General features: G+C 33.1%; 3 protein-coding genes across 4 annotated transcripts; 2 read left to right on the forward strand and 1 right to left on the reverse strand.

Annotated features, from left to right (window-relative positions):
• Positions 1-653: 653 nt before the first annotated feature.
• LOC103835247 (mannosyl-oligosaccharide 1,2-alpha-mannosidase MNS3) lies at positions 654-3,525 on the forward strand. Its single transcript, XM_033276971.1, has 6 exons — positions 654-675; positions 745-898; positions 1,257-2,405; positions 2,468-2,665; positions 2,736-2,884; positions 2,965-3,525. The coding sequence occupies exons 2-6, from the start codon at positions 821-823 to the stop codon at positions 3,209-3,211; spliced, it is 1,821 nt and encodes a 606-aa protein (XP_033132862.1). The 5' UTR covers positions 654-675; positions 745-820; the 3' UTR covers positions 3,212-3,525.
• A 1,984-nt stretch (positions 3,526-5,509) lies between these two features.
• LOC103835248 (60S ribosomal protein L18a-2) lies at positions 5,510-6,703 on the forward strand. Of its 2 annotated transcripts, XM_018653625.2 has the most exons (5): positions 5,510-5,595; positions 5,763-5,878; positions 5,972-6,035; positions 6,176-6,355; positions 6,386-6,703. In XM_018653625.2, the coding sequence occupies exons 1-5, from the start codon at positions 5,533-5,535 to the stop codon at positions 6,515-6,517; spliced, it is 555 nt and encodes a 184-aa protein (XP_018509141.1). In that variant the 5' UTR covers positions 5,510-5,532; the 3' UTR covers positions 6,518-6,703. The 2 variants fall into 2 exon arrangements, with proteins under 2 accessions (XP_018509141.1, XP_009109630.1); XM_009111382.3 differs by having other exon boundaries at positions 6,176-6,703.
• Positions 6,704-7,219: 516 nt separating this feature from the next.
• Positions 7,220-10,277, reverse strand: LOC103835250 (transcription factor bHLH144). The gene is made up of 4 exons (XM_009111385.3): positions 10,016-10,277; positions 9,332-9,497; positions 8,798-8,969; positions 7,220-8,628 (listed from the first exon to the last, which is right to left on the reverse strand). Exon 4 carries the CDS (start codon positions 8,233-8,235, stop codon positions 7,492-7,494), a length of 744 nt encoding a protein of 247 aa, XP_009109633.2. The 5' UTR covers positions 8,236-8,628; positions 8,798-8,969; positions 9,332-9,497; positions 10,016-10,277; the 3' UTR covers positions 7,220-7,491.
• Between the last annotated feature and the right edge of the window lie 7,866 nt (positions 10,278-18,143).

An 18,143-nucleotide genomic window follows, 5' to 3' on the forward strand; every position in this document is an offset into this window, starting at 1 on the left:
CTCTCGTTCCAATCAGGAAATGACCACCATACCAAATGTAATCCATCATCCTAGTTTTTCCTTCCAAACTCTGGCCAACTTGTGATAGCCATCTTCAATAGACTATCCACATTAAATCGTCTTTACAAGGTCTTAAATACTCAACTATCTTCGTTTCCATAAGTCGATCAAGCTCATTAGGACATATATTACCAAGCAAAGGACTCGATATGCCACAATATCCATATATGTAAGCTGAAGTATTTTAAATTATCCTAAAATATTTACAGTCAGAATAAGCTTAAATTTATGTAAGCTGAAGTATTTTAAGTTATCCAAATTATTTGTAAATTTTCTTTTCTCAACCGAATAATAAAACTTAAACTAAAAATAAATCAGAATTTTATAAATACTCAAATAATTTCTATATATCTATTCCCTAAATATATTTCAAAATAAAAAAAAAATCTAAATACCGAATAACCAAATCTATTAACATATATAGACGTTTTTATTTCGAATGAATAAAATTTATAATTTAGTAGTAGTAAATGGGGTGAAACAAAAATAATTAATGTCTTTAAACTAAAGAGCAATAAATCTGAAACAGAACACAATAATATTTGACGAAGAAAAAGAAAAACAGAAATTGGAAGCTCGTGTTGTGTTGGGGTCAATGCTTCTTAAGCAGCTGCCGTAAGATTTCAAAGAGACTTCTGCCTAAAAAATCAGAGGAAATTTTATTTTAATTTCTCCGGTCGTTAGCTCCCTTTTCAGATCGGCGGCAAACGAACCCGAATCCTAAGCCGATCTTCAATTTAACGGAGGGTGGGATCTGAGCATGTCGAAGTCTCTACCGTATTCAGTGAAAGATGTTCATTACGACAATGCCAAGTTCAGACATCGATCTCCTTTAAAGGTTTGAGCTTTTATTTAGATCTTGATCTTTGTCTGATATGGGTTCTCCCCAAGTTCCCTCCTTTTTGCCCTGTGATATTACTTTTGTAGATAGTTTAGTTCTTGCTTTTGCTTATACATGAACTGCTTTGGAGTGATCAGAGAGAGATGAATTAGCAAAGCTGTCTCTAGTTTTAGATTATCTACAATCAAAGTGTTAGGCTTCTTGGTGTAATAGAATGTTGTAAAGTGAGCTATAGAATGATAGGCTCAAAAGCAGCAAGTGAACACACGTAATGTGCTTTGAGTCTAGTAATGGGATAGCTTAAAGCTTCTGTTTATGAAATTTAATTGCCTCCTCTTTTTTTTTTTGGCTCTAGGTTCTGTCTCAAAGCTTGCTTACTCTTAACACAAAACGTGACTACGCAAGCTGCAGCACGGGGAAGTTCCTTATATTGATACTGATCTTTGGAATAGCATGTCTAATGCTGATGGGTACTAATGACTCTCCTCTCAATGAAAAAGGAAAGGTCACTTTCGTTGGGGGTCTTAGACTAGGCAGACTTTTGAGAAAGCCGCCTAGGCTCCCACCTCGGTTATCACCTGACGAAGGACAGTTAAAAGGTAACACCACTAATAGCCCAAAATGGGCAGCCAGACAGCAAAGTGTAAAGGAAGCTTTCGACTACGCATGGTCTGGCTACAGAAAGTATGCAATGGGCTACGACGAGCTTATGCCTATTAGCCAGAGAGGCGTGGATGGGTTAGGAGGTTTGGGCGCCACTGTGGTCGACGCTCTCGACACAGCCATGATAATGGGCCATGGTAACATCGTTTCCGAGGCAGGGTCATGGGTAGAGGCTCATCTCTTGGAGAGGATCAGCCAAAAGGGTCAAGTTAATTTGTTTGAGACTACAATACGTGTGTTAGGTGGGCTTCTAAGTGCATACCATCTGAGTGGTGGAGACCACGGACCAAAACCAGATGTCTATCTAAACGTTGCCAAAGATTTGGCTGACCGTTTGCTTTCGGCTTTTAACTCCAGCCCTACTGCAGTTCCTTATAGTGACGTCATACTGCGTGAGTCAACGGCTCATCCAGCTCCAGGGGGGATGAGCAGCACTGCAGAAGTCGCCTCTGTGCAGCTTGAGTTTAACTACCTCAGTGCTGTTTCTGGTGATCCGAAGTACAGTGCAGAGGCTATGAAGGTCTTGGCTCATATAAAGACTCTTCCTAAGACAGAAGGTCTTGTTCCAATCTACATCAGCCCTCACTCAGGTGAGTTTGTTGGTGAGAACATAAGATTGGGATCTCGTGGGGATAGCTACTATGAGTATTTGATCAAAGTGTGGCTTCAGCAAGGAGGAAAATTGAACGGTAACTTCACATATCTGCATGATATGTACACCGAGGCGATGAAAGGAGTGAGGCACTTGCTTGTGCGCAAATCAATTCCAAAGGGTCTTGTCTTTGTAGGGGAGTTGCCTTACGGGTCTAAGGGAGAGTTCAGTCCCAAAATGGATCATCTGGTAAGTTTCATTTGTTGAGAATCTTCAGAGGAATGGTTCATTTAATTTTCTTTTGTGTCTAGGTTTGCTTTTTGCCTGGTACTCTTGCTCTTGGTGCTACCAAGGGACTCACAAAAGAGAAAGCCCTTGCGGAGAATCTTTTATCCTTTGAGGATCTTGAAAACTTGAAACTTGCGGAAGATTTAGCGAAAGCATGCTTTGAGATGTATGAAGTAACAGCCACTGGCCTTGCTCCAGAGATTGCTTACTTCCACACAGAGGTAACTTTTATTGCTTGTACCTTTTTTGGCAGAACTTGTTTTGTTAATTATTGGATTCTAATCAAAGCAGGAATACTCTGAGGATGGTCTTGAAGGAGGGAACAAGAGTTCAGCTTATGCAAAAGACATAATCATAAAGCATGCTGATCGGCATAATCTACTCCGCCCTGAGACTGTTGAATCACTCTTTGTTCTCTACCGTATCACAAAAGATACAAAGTAAGAAAAACTATTGAGGACTGTACTTACTACTTACTCTTAAAAAGCTGAACACACATTTTTGTAAAAAAAAATTGCAGATACAGAGAACAAGGATGGCAGATCTTTGAAGCGTTTGAAAAGCACACAAAGGTGAAATCAGGTGGATACACATCGTTAGATGATGTAACGGAAGTGCCTCCTCATAGGAGAGATAAGATGGAGACGTTTTTCCTCGGTGAGACGTTGAAGTACTTGTACTTGCTCTTTGGAGATGACTCGGTGATACCGTTGGATAAGTTTGTTTTCAACACTGAAGCTCATCCGTTGCCTATAAGAAACATCTGAAGGGTTTCCTTTTTGAAGACTGTTCCAGAAAATACACACACAGATACTTGGAGGAAAGTGATGTATAGTATAACAGTATTAATTGGAGAAGAGGTTAGTTCGTTGAGAATTGTAAGATAAGTTTCAGCATCCAAGTTATAGTTTAACTCATAAAATGGTTTTGAAGTAATGAATTGTAGATCCTTGTTTCTTTGTAATAGTATGTTTCTTGCGAATAATACTCTTTTTTCCTCTGATCTTTCTTGTAATCAGACACCATGGAGCTGAATTATGTTTTTATTCTGCTTATATACATTTTACAAGTGATTAACTTTAACATTTGAGACGGTTTGGTCGTTTAGGCTTTTATTTGCAAAGAATGATAATCCATTTATAAACAGACATCAAATTTTTGGACACACAAAAAATATCTCCAAATACTTACTTGTGAAAGAGAGACAAGATCTGTATAAGTTTGACAATCAAGTCTCTACTTTCTCAATCACCACAAAACTGAAACCACAAAAAGGCTCAATAACTGAATATAAGTAAACTATAAACAGCTGGTTTTGGGTTTCATGTCTCGGTTTTTTGTTCTTCTGGTTATCGGTTTGGTTTAGTGACTCAGGGTTTGGATTTCTCGGTTTTTCACCCATGTTATTACAGAACCCTTTTAATAGTATAGATTTATCGGGTTAAGCAATGTACTAATGCAAATGAGTAAATTTGTCAAAGATAAAATACTTAACCGGTTAATATGATGACCAACGCCAATAAAACCGTACCGGAGATCACATATGTTACGGTTTAGTTTGGGTAAAAAGCGAATAGGGTTTATAAATTTGTCCGCTCTTTTTAAACCGACGTTTCAAAGGCTCCTTTTTAACTCTTTCCGCCGTCGTGTCGTATGCGATTTTTTTATCTGTGATTTAGGGATATAGTTACTTAGAGCTTAGAGTTACTTTTTGTTATATATACTTATATTCATTTGTGGGAGTATGTAGACGATGAAGATGATGAGATATAGCAGGTACTTAAGATCAGTCTGTTTTATCCTTTTGGAATGTTTATTCTTGGTGCAACAGTGTTTAACTCTTGCTGTGCCGAATATCTTCCGGATAACTCAGCTTGAATGACTTTTCAAATTAAGCTTCTTCTGATTCAATCATCTTCTACTTCCTTTTGATGCAATGTTTTTAGTTCGTTATGTTTTGTTTGTTTGCTGGCTTCTCTTTCTTCTTTCGACCAAACAAATAAAAACTTTATTCTTTGTTATGCTGTAACATATTGTGTTTTGGTTTGACTCTGTGGTCATAATAAACGAATGTTCTTATTGCAAAGCACCCAATGTTTATTTGTTTGTGTGGCTGATTAGATTCCAAGTTTCTTTTATTTGTGATTAGTTGCAAAAATATTACAAATTCAGCTATAGAGTATATTTTGGTTTTTAGATGTTACCAACTACATGGGATAGAGTTGGGATCCTCATGTTAATGGCTGTTAGTCAATTAGAGGTGCTGATTACTTTATCTTTCAAAGAAATCAACATTTTGTGTTATTGTTGCAGTTTTTGAGTTCTTCTTTTTGGTAGATTAGAAGAATTCATGATAAAAGAAAGTGATTAAAGGATGGGTTAAGAGGGATGACAAGAGATGGGATTTCTAAAGAGCTATTTTTAGCCATCTCTTTGTCTAGATAAAAGGCAAATGAGCTTCTTGCTCTCACCAAAACAAAAGGGTTTGTGTAGATGAGAGGAGGAGAAAGCAAGATTGAATAGGCTGCCAAATAATATAATAAGACACAAAGATGGTAAATATGGGATCATGTAATGATACTGAGAGGATCAACTTTGCTAAGACCACCGGCCTGTCACGAACATTCAAGAGTTTCCGTAGTTTTCAGAGTGAGAGAAAAGAAGAGAATATACGCTTTCTTGATGTAAGCAGGAAGTTGTTCCCCATCAATGGACCAGAAGCTTGATTAATAGTGTTATAACGTTGCTTATGGATTAAGTGAACAAGTTTAAATTTAAACTTTGAAGCATGACATTGGTTTCCAATCAAAAGATGTATGTTATGTTCTCAACTCTGTATGTACATTTGTTTGCTTCAGCTTTCCCGCAATCAACATACCATAAACTGATATGGTCTGTGTACAAGGTGGGAAAGATGAGAGAGTAAACAAAAACAATCAGATTAAACAAAAAAAAAACAACTGAAACAACAATGGGCTTAAGGAAATGAAATTAAATTCGGAAAGCCCAATGGGCTTTTAAGGACATCGGATCCAAGTGGATACTATATTTTAGGGTTTAATTTTTTTTTTAACTAGGTGATATATAAATGAAGCGGTCTCTTTTCACGGCGTTGTTCCCTCTTCTCACGACGAAAATGGGTGTTTTCAGGGTAATTAGATCGTGAAATTTTTTTTTTTTTTTTTTTTTTTTTTTTTTAGATCGTGAAATCTTGCTAGACTCATTGCTTCTGAATTATCGACTGATTCTCTTTATCATGGATCCGACAAATCTAATCGGAGTTTACTTGATGTCTGGTCTGTTTCTCCTTTTTGCCAGTTTCACCAGTACCAGGTTGTCGGAAGAGCTCTCCCGACAGAGAATGAGGTGCAACCTAAGATTTACAGGATGAAGCTCTGGGCCACGAACGAGGTTCGTGCCATGTCCAAGTTCTGGTAAGTTAAAATTACCATTTTAACCTCTTTTATTCCTTAATAACCATTGGCTTGGGTCTCTCTTAACTATAAGTTGCAATCTTGGGGTTTTAGGTACTTCTTGAGGAAGCAAGTGAAGATTAAGAAGAGCAATGGCCAGATGCTTGCCATCAACGAAGTACAAATCTATTTTTATATCTGATAATTAATTAATGCTGTTTTACCGAACTGGAACTGTAGATTGTCGGATAGGGTCTGAGATTCAGTAATCAAATTAACTTTAATTGAAGTTCTGTTTCTTTCGTGTTTTGTGATAAGATCTTTGAGAAGAACCCGACGACGATCAATAACTTTGGAATCTGGCTGAGGTACCAGAGCCGTACAGGTTACCACAACATGTACAAGGAGTTCCGTGACACTACTTTGAACGGAGCAGTGGAGCAGATGTACACCGAGATGGCGTCGAGGCACAGAGTCAGGTTCCCTTGCATCCAGATCATCAAGACAGCCACTGTCCCAGCGGCTTTGTGCAAGAGAGAGAGCACGAAGCAGTTTCACAATAGCAAGATCAAGTTCCCTTTGGTCTACAGGAAGGTTAGACCTCCCACCAGGAAGCTCAAGACTACCTACAAGGCCTCTAAGCCCAACTTGTTCATGTAGAGAAGCTCTCTTAGGGTATTGAAGTTTTATACTTTTGAGAGTTTTTTCCTTCTTTAATTTTGGGGGTTAGATTAGAATCTTGGAAGTATTATTATGGATTTTGTTATTTTCTATACCGGATAATTTTTGTTTGTCGTTTTTAGTTGGCAATGAGGCTTTAAAATATTATAATTTTCTTCTTTCTAATTACCTTAAAAAATCTGGCCATTTTCAAAATATTATATTAGTCACTAAAATCATAGTGAACATAAACATTTTATTGCAAACATGGAAATGTTTAAACGAAACTAAAAAATCAAACGTGGGATTGTTTCTACACAACAGCATCAACCTTTTGATGTCAAAAAAAAAAAAAAAAAAAAAACAAAAAACAGCATCAACCTTTTTTAGTGTCTGTCAATCCTAAAGAAACTGAAGGTTCAAAGCTTGCTTCAAAAGCGTTTGTCATTCTCATGTAAAGGTCTAAACTTTAATACTATGAATGAATCTATTAACTGTGTAACACCTAAACCGAGCTCAATGTGAGTGATTCATAAAGCGAGATGAAAGCGAAGCTAAAGAAGAAAGGTTAATAAACAAACACACCATTATGGTTTTATTGATTTATGATACTGAGCGTGACTTAAAGTAATGGGCCATTGAGCCGACAAGAAAAAGTAATGGTCCTTGCAATGTTTCTAACATATGATGCAACTTGTAAAGCATCAGAAGACCAAATGTTTTCTTATAAATAAGATGCAAAATACATAAAGTTACTAAGCAAATGACAAATGATTACAGTAAAAGTTCAAACAATACAAAACCAAACTCAAATCAAATCCACAAGTACCAGCTTGTGCAAACACACACAAAAGAGAGAGAGAGATTCAACATACTACATCATAAGATGATCTTAAGTAGATCCCAAGAGAGGAGAGAGTGGTCCAGATAGAGCCAGGACCGGTTTAGTTGCCAAGAAACGGTCCAGATACAATTCAAGACTGGTTTGAGAAATGTCCAACGCCAAGTTTCTGAGCTTCAAGTTTAAGAGACTTGAGGTACTGAACAGCTTCATCAAGAACGGAAGCTGTATTCATCTCTTCACCTCCAGGGACAATCTTCCTCAACATTCCCATCATCTTCTTCATCTTCTTCTTCCTTCCTCCTTTCCCATCATTATTAGAACTACTAGCAGCACTTGCCGACGAACTCTGCTTCCTTCTCGAGCTATTATACCCATAACTTGAGCAACAAGACTCAGCTGATGTATTCCCATACTCCCTTGAAGCGTTACGAGCCGTGCTGACCTCTTCCGAGTCCCCACCATCCTCCTCCCCCTCATCATCCTCATCAGTGCTCAAGAGAGCATCAATCTCATTAGGATCTTCTTGGTAAGAAGAGGAGACTACTTCTTGGCCGCCGCCATAGTTACCATAGACTTCTTGGCCATAGTTATAACCATAGCTTCCCCCAGCATACTCGTTCTGAAACGTGGAAGCCAATCCGGAATTCACGAGCCTAGGTGTCAGGTCAGGATGGTACATGACTTGGCTATGGTCATACGTCTGGTCGAAAATGACAAAGTTCTTGGGACAGACCGGAGAGGGTTGAAGTTCAACGCCGTGGAATGGTAACTTGGCGCACGGTGGGAACAAATCATCAAAGGATGATGAATAAGGGAAGTTCATGTTCCCATCACCCATTTCGTCAGAGAAGTGGGGATACTGATTGTTCTGCATTAGAGAAAACCCGCGCAAAAGGGTATATAAAAGTGAAAAAAAAAAAGTCCTAAACCTTAAAGAACTACGAGCTGCTCGGTTACACTAAGTTGACAACTGAACCAGATGCTAGAATCAACTTGTGGCCATGTTACTGAAGAGATATCACGATTTGTTCCACCAGAGCCCTTACCCCCCCCCCCCCCCCCCCCTCAAACCACAGAAGCTTTCTCCACCCAAAGGAGTTTCAGATGTCAACACAGCTCTTTCAGAATTTTTACCAAACGCTTAATATCTCACAAAACCTTTTTCGAAACCAAAAGTAGACAGCCGCCCCAAAACTACCCCAAATTTCCGGAAACTGAAGAAACCAGACTACGTTACAGGCTTAAGCAACTGTCTGAAATATTCTGCCTGCAGAGATTAAAGACAAGTAAGGTTGAAACATTAGACACAGTATAAAGTTTATGCTTTAATAAATGAAACTATTAACCATAAACATGTCGATGGTAACATAATTCAAAGTAGTTATAACCTTATTTTAACATTTTGAAAAGAGGTGTTACAAGTGTATATTATGTACCTGAGAAACTTGAACGGATTGGTAATTAGCAATGAAACATGTAGTCATCATAAAGGTTCCTATTTCTTTCAATGCTCGGTTTCCCTTCTTGTTTCCAACAAAGCACATTCTCAAACTAAAACACGCACAACAACGACAATAAAGAGATACTCCGAAATTCCGGAAACAACGCCTGCAAGATAAGAAAAGGAAATGTAAATAAGTCTTCACCAAGAAGCTATTATATGAAGGCCAAATGCTCAAAATAGAGGCAAAACAAAAGAGACTACAATCTTAATACACTCAGAAGGGACACAAGAAAATGTAAACAAGGTGGCCAACGCAAAAAAGACAATCTAAAACTAGATTACAAACATATTATATTTGTTGTTTAACACAAAAGAAAACATATTCTATTTGTTTAAACGCAAGATAATAATCAGTTATGGCCAAACGATCTACCCAGAGGAAGTATAAAAGAAACTACAAGCTATGTGGAATGCCATTGGTAATAGCAGACACAGACAAGAAGTGTGGCAGAAGCTACTCACTCACCTGAAAGGTATGGAAATTTACAGAATCACGAGGAAAAAGACAACGAGACGAGTGCAAGTCCTGTTGAAAAACATGTAGAAGGATGTCCAGGGCATCTTGATTCCTTCTCCTATAAACTTCTGTTTTTTTCTTTTAGTGTATCAAAACCCCCCTCTTCTTACAAAAACTGCAGAAACAAACAAAATTAGGACCAATAATACACTATTCAAATATAATGAAGTTGAGAGGCACTGAAACCGAGGCAAAGTCCAAAAAAATATCTAATCAGAGACCAGAAACAGAGGAACTAGAACAAAGAGAATGTTTCATTCATGATCCAGAACTATAAAAGGATACAACCTCAATAAACAGAGTACCATAAAGGTCCTTAACCAAAGACATTAACAATCGGATCAAGAAGGGTTTCTTCCCTTTGCTGAAAAATGCTATACTGATCCCCAAGCAAAAAACAGAACAAGAAACAGAGTATTCACGTGATCATGATTGGTTTTATTCAGAAAACAAAACTCAATTACAGATAAACTACACAGTAACATTTCAATACAAAAAGATCAAAATTCACTGGAGGAATGAATGAAACATCTGAGAAAATAGAAACAAAAATTACTAGAAGATTAAGAAAGTTAATAGAACTCAAAGTCAAAAATTGCGGCGCTATGAAGAAGCAAAAAAAAAATCACATACCGTAATGAGTAAAGAAGATCAATAAAAAGGAATCCTTTCTGAGTAAAACTTAAAGCTTGATCAAGAACTGTGGGAAGAAGTTGCAGGAGGAGGAGGAGAAGATCTAGAGAGAGAGAGAGAGATAAGATTGGCAAAGACAAAGGGGGGAGAGAGAGGGGGAAGAAATAGGAGGGAAGTGACAGAGAGCGTGGCCTTCTTTTTCTGGTGCGGTTTGTTTGTTGTTGTTTGGTCTGTCCATTTTCATTTTAATGACATTCATATGTGCTCCTATTGTTTAAAGTTTTAGCACGCTTTGTGTGCGTACTCTACTACTTGTTTCTTTTTTTATTACAGCAAAAAGATGTTAAACTTTAGTGGATATTTTTTTGGAGATATCAATTTTTTTGCACTCCTATTAATTTTGATTCATCCCAGATCAAATCTTGGACAAAATATGTCTTTTTACAAGTTTTATGATTAATAAAATTAATGTAAAAAACAGTAGATAAAATCTTGGTGTATGACTACAGTAACTAAAATAATCTTAGATAGTTTATCAACAAAAGTGTTTCTGATATGTTGTTTATTTTGTTTTTATTTCTATCTAATTTTAATAAAATAATTATTAGCTGAAGTAGATTGCATTAATACCTATCTTCAATTTAAACCATCTTAAACACTTCTATATTCATTGCTATTTTTGAAATAGAAAAACTTTGTTGTAGAGATAAATATGTTTCAATGTATGTGTCTATAATAATTTTTTTTTTAAGTTAAAAAAAATACATATCTTCAATGATTTATTAAAGATAATAAAGAGAAATAAATAATTGGAGAGAGTTCAACGGTTTAAGAATTGCTTATTTTGAACATGTATTTTAATGATTCTAATTATAACAAAACTCTAATTGATTCTGTAATACGGATTACAAAATTAGCATGAATAGCGTATCCCATGTCTATCACAGTATCACTACGTAGATAGAAAATTTCGAATGGAAATTATAAGTTTTAAAGTGAAAAAAAAATAGTAACTAATAAATTAAGTGATGTTTTTGATAAAATAAAAATAAATAGTGGAAAATAAAGGAGAGGAAGGGAGCACGCGTGAGAGGATGGACAGTAGAGAGTCAAACACGGGGAGTGTGAGCCGTTGGATGAAGCAATCTGAGTGGTTCCCGTTTAATGCGGGCATGATGGTGACCGTAGGATTGCGAGAGCACGCGTGAAAAGTTTCGTAGGTCCCCCACCAAACTCTTCTTCTTCTTTGTCAATTTTATTTAATTTTTGTGTGTGTTAAAATTATAATTATTAAAAACAAAATATTCAAAGTGTGTGTAATAATCGACGACACCATGTACTCATCTCTTTGGGCTCTTGCCCCAACCCCATACTTCCACATTATACTTATTTCGAACCAAACCTCATGATTTCACTCTGTACATTTGAGCTGTAATTATAAGTACATAAAAATTGAGTGTCTGACTCAATGTTAGCATGCGGGTGGGTTATATTTTGTTCTCCACTAGTTTGATTTGATTGGTATCCACAACACAATCACACTGTTTCATAATCACTGTTTGCTTTGTTTACTAATCACGCGAAACAGTAAGCGCGAATAAATATTTGGTACAAAAGTAAACATGCGGCACTAAGTAAGTTAGTAATCACTACCGTATACGCATATGAATCGTGTGGTTTAATTCAGATCATTATTTGGTGTATATTTTAGACTTCAAGGAAACGATGCCACATTTTTTGAACTGAAATCAACCGACCCAATCATTTCTATCAAAAGAAAAATGGTTATACCATAACCATTGGTTGGCAATCCCTTATATATTAATTGAGGAACATTTGAAAAGATGTAACCTCAATTTTGTATTAATTAAAAGAAGCCCCAATGCATAGGTGGCACTCAATTAGGTAGTCAATTACATTCAATTGAAAAATAAGTAGGTCCACATTCGATTTTTATATGTTGTTAGATACATAAGTTGGTAAAACTATATGATATAATGATATGATATGATATTTTCTTTCCTTAAATAAAACCTACGGAATTACCATAAAGGACTAATATATATATGACAATTAATGATTTTAATAATAAAGATTTGATAACAATGTATATCTCCTCCATCACTTTTTGTTTAATTTTATATTATTAAAATAAATTAAACAATCAAATTAGCTATAAAAATAAAATTTAGTTTTTTTCGTATATGTTATATTTTGAATTTTTAAAAACGACAATAAATGACTAAAACTATTAAAATTATTATGTTAAAAATTAATGATCAATAGTTTAACATTTTTATTATAAGAAGATACATATGATTTTAAAACCATATGAGCAAAAAATATCATTTAATAATAAAATAAATATATATATATATATTAAACACTATATACCATAAGATTACATAAATATTTTAATATTAAAACTTTCAATGAATTTTCAAGAACATTTAAAAATTATAAACTTATTAAAGATTTCAGATTGAAAATTTTGTTATCGATGATTTAAATATTTTGTTATAAAACGATATGAACGATCATAGAACCGTATGATTATAAATTCCTATTTAATAAATAACTATACAAAATATACTATTCCTAGAAAAATAGGTTGGTCCATCTTAACTTATATTACACTTTTTATTAAACTAACTATCGAATTGATAAATAACGTACCAAAAAATGTTTTGCACTTTCCTTAAATAAAAGCTACGAAATTACCTAATATGATTAACGTATATGTGAAAATTAATTATAATGAATAATAAATATTTGATAACAATTTTTGTTTCTTAGTTCTTTTTTTTAATTTTATATTATTAAAATATATTTAAAAATCACATTAAATATATAATAAAAACATTTAAAATTTTTCTTATATGTTATATTTTGAATTTTTCAAAACGTCTATAAATTATTAGAAATTTGAAGATCCCCACTCTGAAAATTTTGTGATCAATAGATTATTTTTTTTGTCATAATAAGTTACAAATGATCATAAAATTGTATTAATATGAACTTTTATTTAATATTATAAGAAGATACACATTATTTTAAAACCATATGAGTAAACAAATATCATTTAATAATAAAACATATATATATATATAGATTATACTATATACCATAAGATTACATAAATATTTTAATATTAAAACTTTCAATGAATTTTCAAAAACATTTATAATTTATAAACTTATTAAAGATTTCACATTGAAAATTTTGTTATCGATGATTTAAATATTTATTTATAAAATGATATGAATGATCATAGAACTGTATGATTAAAAATTCTCATATAATAAATGACTATATAAAATATACTATTCTTAGAAAAATAGGTTGGTCCATCTTGACTTACATTATATTTTTTATTAAACTAACTATCGAATTGATAAATAATCTACCAAACTTTTTTTTGCACTTTCCTTAATTAGAAGCTACGAAATTACCTAATATGATTAACGTATATATGAAAATTAATTATTATGAATAATAAATATTTGAGAACAATTTTGGTATCTTAGTTCTTTTTTTTTAATTTTATATTATTGAAAGATATTAAAAAATCACATTAAATATATAATAAAAACATTTTTATTTTTTCTTATATGTTATATTTGAATTTTTCAAAACGTCTATATATTATTAGAAATTTGAATATTCCCACTCTGAAAATTTTGTGATCAATAGATTATTTTTTTGTTATAATAAGTTACAAATGATCATAAAATATAACGCATATGAATTTTTATTTAATAAATATTCAAACTAAATAATATATATATATATATATATATATATATATATATATATATATATATATATATATATATGTACACTAATGATTTAAAGCAACAAGATTGGCTGATCAATTTAGTCGTCCAGTTGAAATCTTTCAAAAGTATGTGAAAGACTAAAGTCAAAGTAAATATGGATTTAGAATAGTAGTTATATTTTACTAACCAAATACCGAAAAAACCGAACCGAACCGAAACCAACCCGATATCCGGATTGAACACCTGTAATCCAAATGAAGCCAAACTATTGTTTCATTCTCCAAAATATAATAAAAATAATAACTTAATCCCGCGCAAGGCGCGGGTCTTATCCTAGTAAAATGGATACTTATAAATGTTGGGATTGTCTTTAGTATTGGCAGAAAGATAATTTAGTGATAAATGACTATTATTGAAGAAAGCTCTTAAAACATAGCATCGATGTGATCTTTTAATCCAGTTTCCAAAATATTATTAGTATTATATTCATATTTTAATACAATTTGATTATGCAATTAAATTTCAATATTTTAAATAATTATATTATATGAATTGTATACGTGGAAATTAGTCTTTCAATTTTGTTTGATAGAATCAGTTTTTTTAGCGTACTTTTTTATTAATTTTAGATGAGACACTGTTCGAGGCCACCAATGATGGTGTTCATAGTGCTAATGAAGGTTCTTAAGTGCCGGTGAAACCCACTATAGTGCTGAGCATGATCTTGTAGTGTGTTTTGAACTTTTGAAAACCAAACCGGATTCGTCTAGTCTAACCGTATATTTCATATTGTCAACAATGATTTAAGGATATGATTTCCGTTGAACGGCTACAATTGCTGACCGATTCAATAAAAACCCCGTTTCATGAAATTTAACTTAACATATCAAAATTCTAAACCAGATGTCTTTGTATTCTAACATATATTTAATATAGTATTTTGTGGTCTACCAATAGTAGAGATCAGTTTGTTTTTATATTCTGGCAGAAACATAAATGAAAAATTCTACGAAAACGCTATGTACTGATCACTTCCAAAATATGACAACCGAGAACTCTAGCAATTGTTTTGATGAAACGAAAACGACCTTAAGCCAAATTCTTTGACAATTGGTGTTTAGACACAAGCAAGAGCATGCATGGTGATTAATATCATTTATTTTGATTGTAATGCATAGTTATTAGCATGCCGGAACATCTCAGATGTAAACTCCATTATTCTTCTTTCAAAATAATGTAAAATAGAATACCGAGTCAAAATGATCCAACTCCATAATAAAGTAATAAACAAAAAAAATAGATTACTCTATTTATGAAAGTAAATTCATTTTTTATTTGATTGGTGAAAAATAAATTAAAATTGAAGTATTTTTTAATTCTATATTCTATTTTATTATATTTTAAAGTAAAAATAGAACGGAATTAAATATGTCCTTACAATTTAATATCATTCAAGTTTTATTGCAATTCATAGTGGTGTGACAATTAAAACGCATACATCAATGATTTGTTTTAGTTGTCAATTTATATCAATCACACTTTTAACTACGGTAAAATGACAACACCCCAAGAATTAGTCCCAAAAACAACAACATTGATTAACATCTTTCAACACTTGACAATCGAAGAATGCGTCTCTAAAACAAAAATCATCTCTTTGTTTATGGAACATAAAAGCCTAAACTTATTTACCAACGAGCTGTTAGCGTAGTGGTAAAGGAGTATCTAGTAGATATTCAATCACTCGGATTTAATTGTTGTTGAAAATGACTATATATAATGTTTGAAATTTCGGCAAAAAAGTGAAACTATTTTTTTACGCCAAAAAAAGCCTAAACTTACGATGATATTGGATACTGAGTAGTGAGTACATATTAGTTGGATACAAGTACAACCACTATATATGGAACCATAACAATAACAAATTTCATATAGTGGTGCAATGCAACCTTAACATGCATAACACGAGTTAATCAAAGTTTTTCAATGTTTTTAGTTGCTTTATTTAATTTTTTTTAGGAAGATTCCACAGTCTTATATGTACTTTATATATGCATATTTATTTTACATTATACTTCACAAACCATGAAAAATACAATATATTAGAGCATCTCAATATACATCTTTATATTTTCTTCTAAAATAGAAAACTCTATTATATATGTAGTTTTACTCATATGTATGCTTCTATAATAGATTTGTTCTATTTATTAAAAAATATAAAAATGCCATTTTGTTTTATATTTAGAGATGAAATTAACATTTATTTATATTTTTTTCCTAAAAACAGAATAATTTTATTATAGAAACATATATTGAAACATATCTCTACAACAAATGTTTTCAATTTCGAAAATATCGAGATGGATATAGAAGTGTTTAAGATGGTTTAAATGAAGCGTGTAATTTTTATCCACCTTTTTCTCCATCTAAGAGTTTTTTTTCTTTTTGAACTTAAACCACTTAATTAGATTTCAAAATTCATTAATATTAGTATACTTTAAGGTGAAGAAGATGATTTCAATGTTTACATTCTAACCATCATATCATCATACAAAAATAAGTTGAAAGCTAAAGATATTATTTTCTAAATACACTCAATTAAGTTTCGTAAGTTTGGAGGATTACTTTGTAAAGTTTGGTAAAATATTAAATTACATTCTTGCAAGTTGACAGCCATAGGAATCAACTTTCAAATAAAAGCAGAGTCGATTAATCATATGGTCGTATAACTAGATAAATGAAATAAGATAGAATCGTTTCATTGGTTCCGCATGAAAGAAAGTTTTGGTTGTATAACTAGATATAAATGGATTCCACATTTACTAGCTAAGAATGATCATATATAGGATCGTTTTGGACTATGGATGCAAAATGGTTGTATAACTAGATAAATGAAATAAGATATTATACATTCTTCTATAGAAAGTTAGAAACCATATATCAGTAGAAGCATAAGAAATAAAGTTCCATTGGTTCCGCATGAAAGAAAGTTTTGGTTAATAATCTTTGTTTATAAATTGATTCATTTTCTATATTCAGTATGAGTGGGTGGAACAAAACAAAACGTTTCCTCTATATTTCATATTATCAATAATTTTTTCATCTTTATTCTACTATAGTTTCTATAATGTGTCACCATTTATACCTTAACTTGATGCATGATAACATATATATATATATATGCGAGTTAATGTAAATTAGTATTTGAATCTAGATCTTATACTAACGGGCGATAGTGACTTAGTCAGAGACGTTGTCGAGAACGACGAACTAGTTTTATTGCATATCAGTATTATGGATGTGCTGGTTGTATTGATCAATTTCGCTAGCTATGAATATACATTAGAATCATGCATGTTATCTTCTGGATAACAACATGATTCGGAATTATGAATATTTGAAACTTTGGATCATATACATATACATATATGGTAATTGGTAAGAGTCATTGTAGATAATATATCAAAATTTTGACTAACCACATGTCCAATGCTTAATATATTCATTACCAGCGTTCTTGTGGGAGTCCAAGTGACTCCTTTTCTTTTCCACTCGATCGGATTGTAAAGGGAGAGGTAGCTTGTACTGAAAGTTTGTAGATGCAACGCCGTTTCCTGACGCGGTAAAAGAAAAAAACCAAACCGAGAAGAGGAGAGCAAATCCAGTTTGCTTGTTGATGATCTTGGTTGCATGTTGAAGAAAAAATGATTCAATTACTATGGGACAGAGAGATTATACAGTGGCTATTTAGGAGTGGAGCTCAAGTGTGAGATAGTTATGTGGGCGTGTTTACTACCAAAGACTGCGTCACATGGTCTCAAACATATTCTACGTTTTTTATCTTCAAGCTTTTGTCTAAGTCATATATATATATATCCTCCCTTGCAGGTTAAATCCACAGGACTGTTGGATCAGCTAACTCGTCAGCCAATCAAGGGAAAGAGACGACGTGGTGGGATTCGGTTTGGTGAAATGGAAAGGGACTCATAAAGCTTCCTATCTATTACATGACAGGCTCCACACCTCTTTAGATCACCACATTGAAGGTGTTTGTTTGTTGTGTGGAAGCTTTGTCACTTCCTCGGACGTGAACGTTCAACAGAAGAAGCTGATTCAAGAGATTGGAAGGTAGGACTCCAAAGAAGATGACTTGCGATTCTTGCAAGACAAGCAAAAGGATAGAAACTGTGGCAAATGTCATATGTGTTCAGGTACTTAGCTGCAGTATTGGCGTCAATGAATATTAATTAAGCAACATTTGATTAATTTCATTTGCTCAAGTCATGTGGTGACATAGTTCAATCAAATTGTTCAGTTTTGTAGAAATAACTTTTGCAATTGAATGA

The sequence above is a fragment of the Brassica rapa genome, chromosome A08 (genome assembly GCF_000309985.2).
Source record: "Brassica rapa cultivar Chiifu-401-42 chromosome A08, CAAS_Brap_v3.01, whole genome shotgun sequence".
In the NCBI taxonomy this organism is placed as follows: domain Eukaryota; kingdom Viridiplantae; phylum Streptophyta; class Magnoliopsida; order Brassicales; family Brassicaceae; genus Brassica; species Brassica rapa.

Excerpts from the sequence above, each read along its gene's own strand:
- LOC103835248 (XM_009111382.3), top strand. The coding sequence starts at position 5,533 with ATGAAGCGGTCTCTTTTCACGGCGTTGTTCCCTCTTCTCACGACGAAA. Across the intron at positions 5,879-5,971 it reads CGTGCCATGTCCAAGTTCTG|GTACTTCTTGAGGAAGCAAG; the intron begins GTAAGTTAAAAT and ends TTGGGGTTTTAG. Across the intron at positions 6,036-6,175 it reads AGATGCTTGCCATCAACGAA|ATCTTTGAGAAGAACCCGAC; the intron begins GTACAAATCTAT and ends TTTTGTGATAAG.
- LOC103835250 (XM_009111385.3), bottom strand. The coding sequence starts at position 8,235 with ATGCAGAACAATCAGTATCCCCACTTCTCTGACGAAATGGGTGATGGG.
- LOC103835247 (XM_033276971.1), top strand. The coding sequence starts at position 821 with ATGTCGAAGTCTCTACCGTATTCAGTGAAAGATGTTCATTACGACAAT. Across the intron at positions 2,406-2,467 it reads GTCCCAAAATGGATCATCTG|GTTTGCTTTTTGCCTGGTAC; the intron begins GTAAGTTTCATT and ends TTTTGTGTCTAG. Across the intron at positions 2,666-2,735 it reads TTGCTTACTTCCACACAGAG|GAATACTCTGAGGATGGTCT; the intron begins GTAACTTTTATT and ends TAATCAAAGCAG.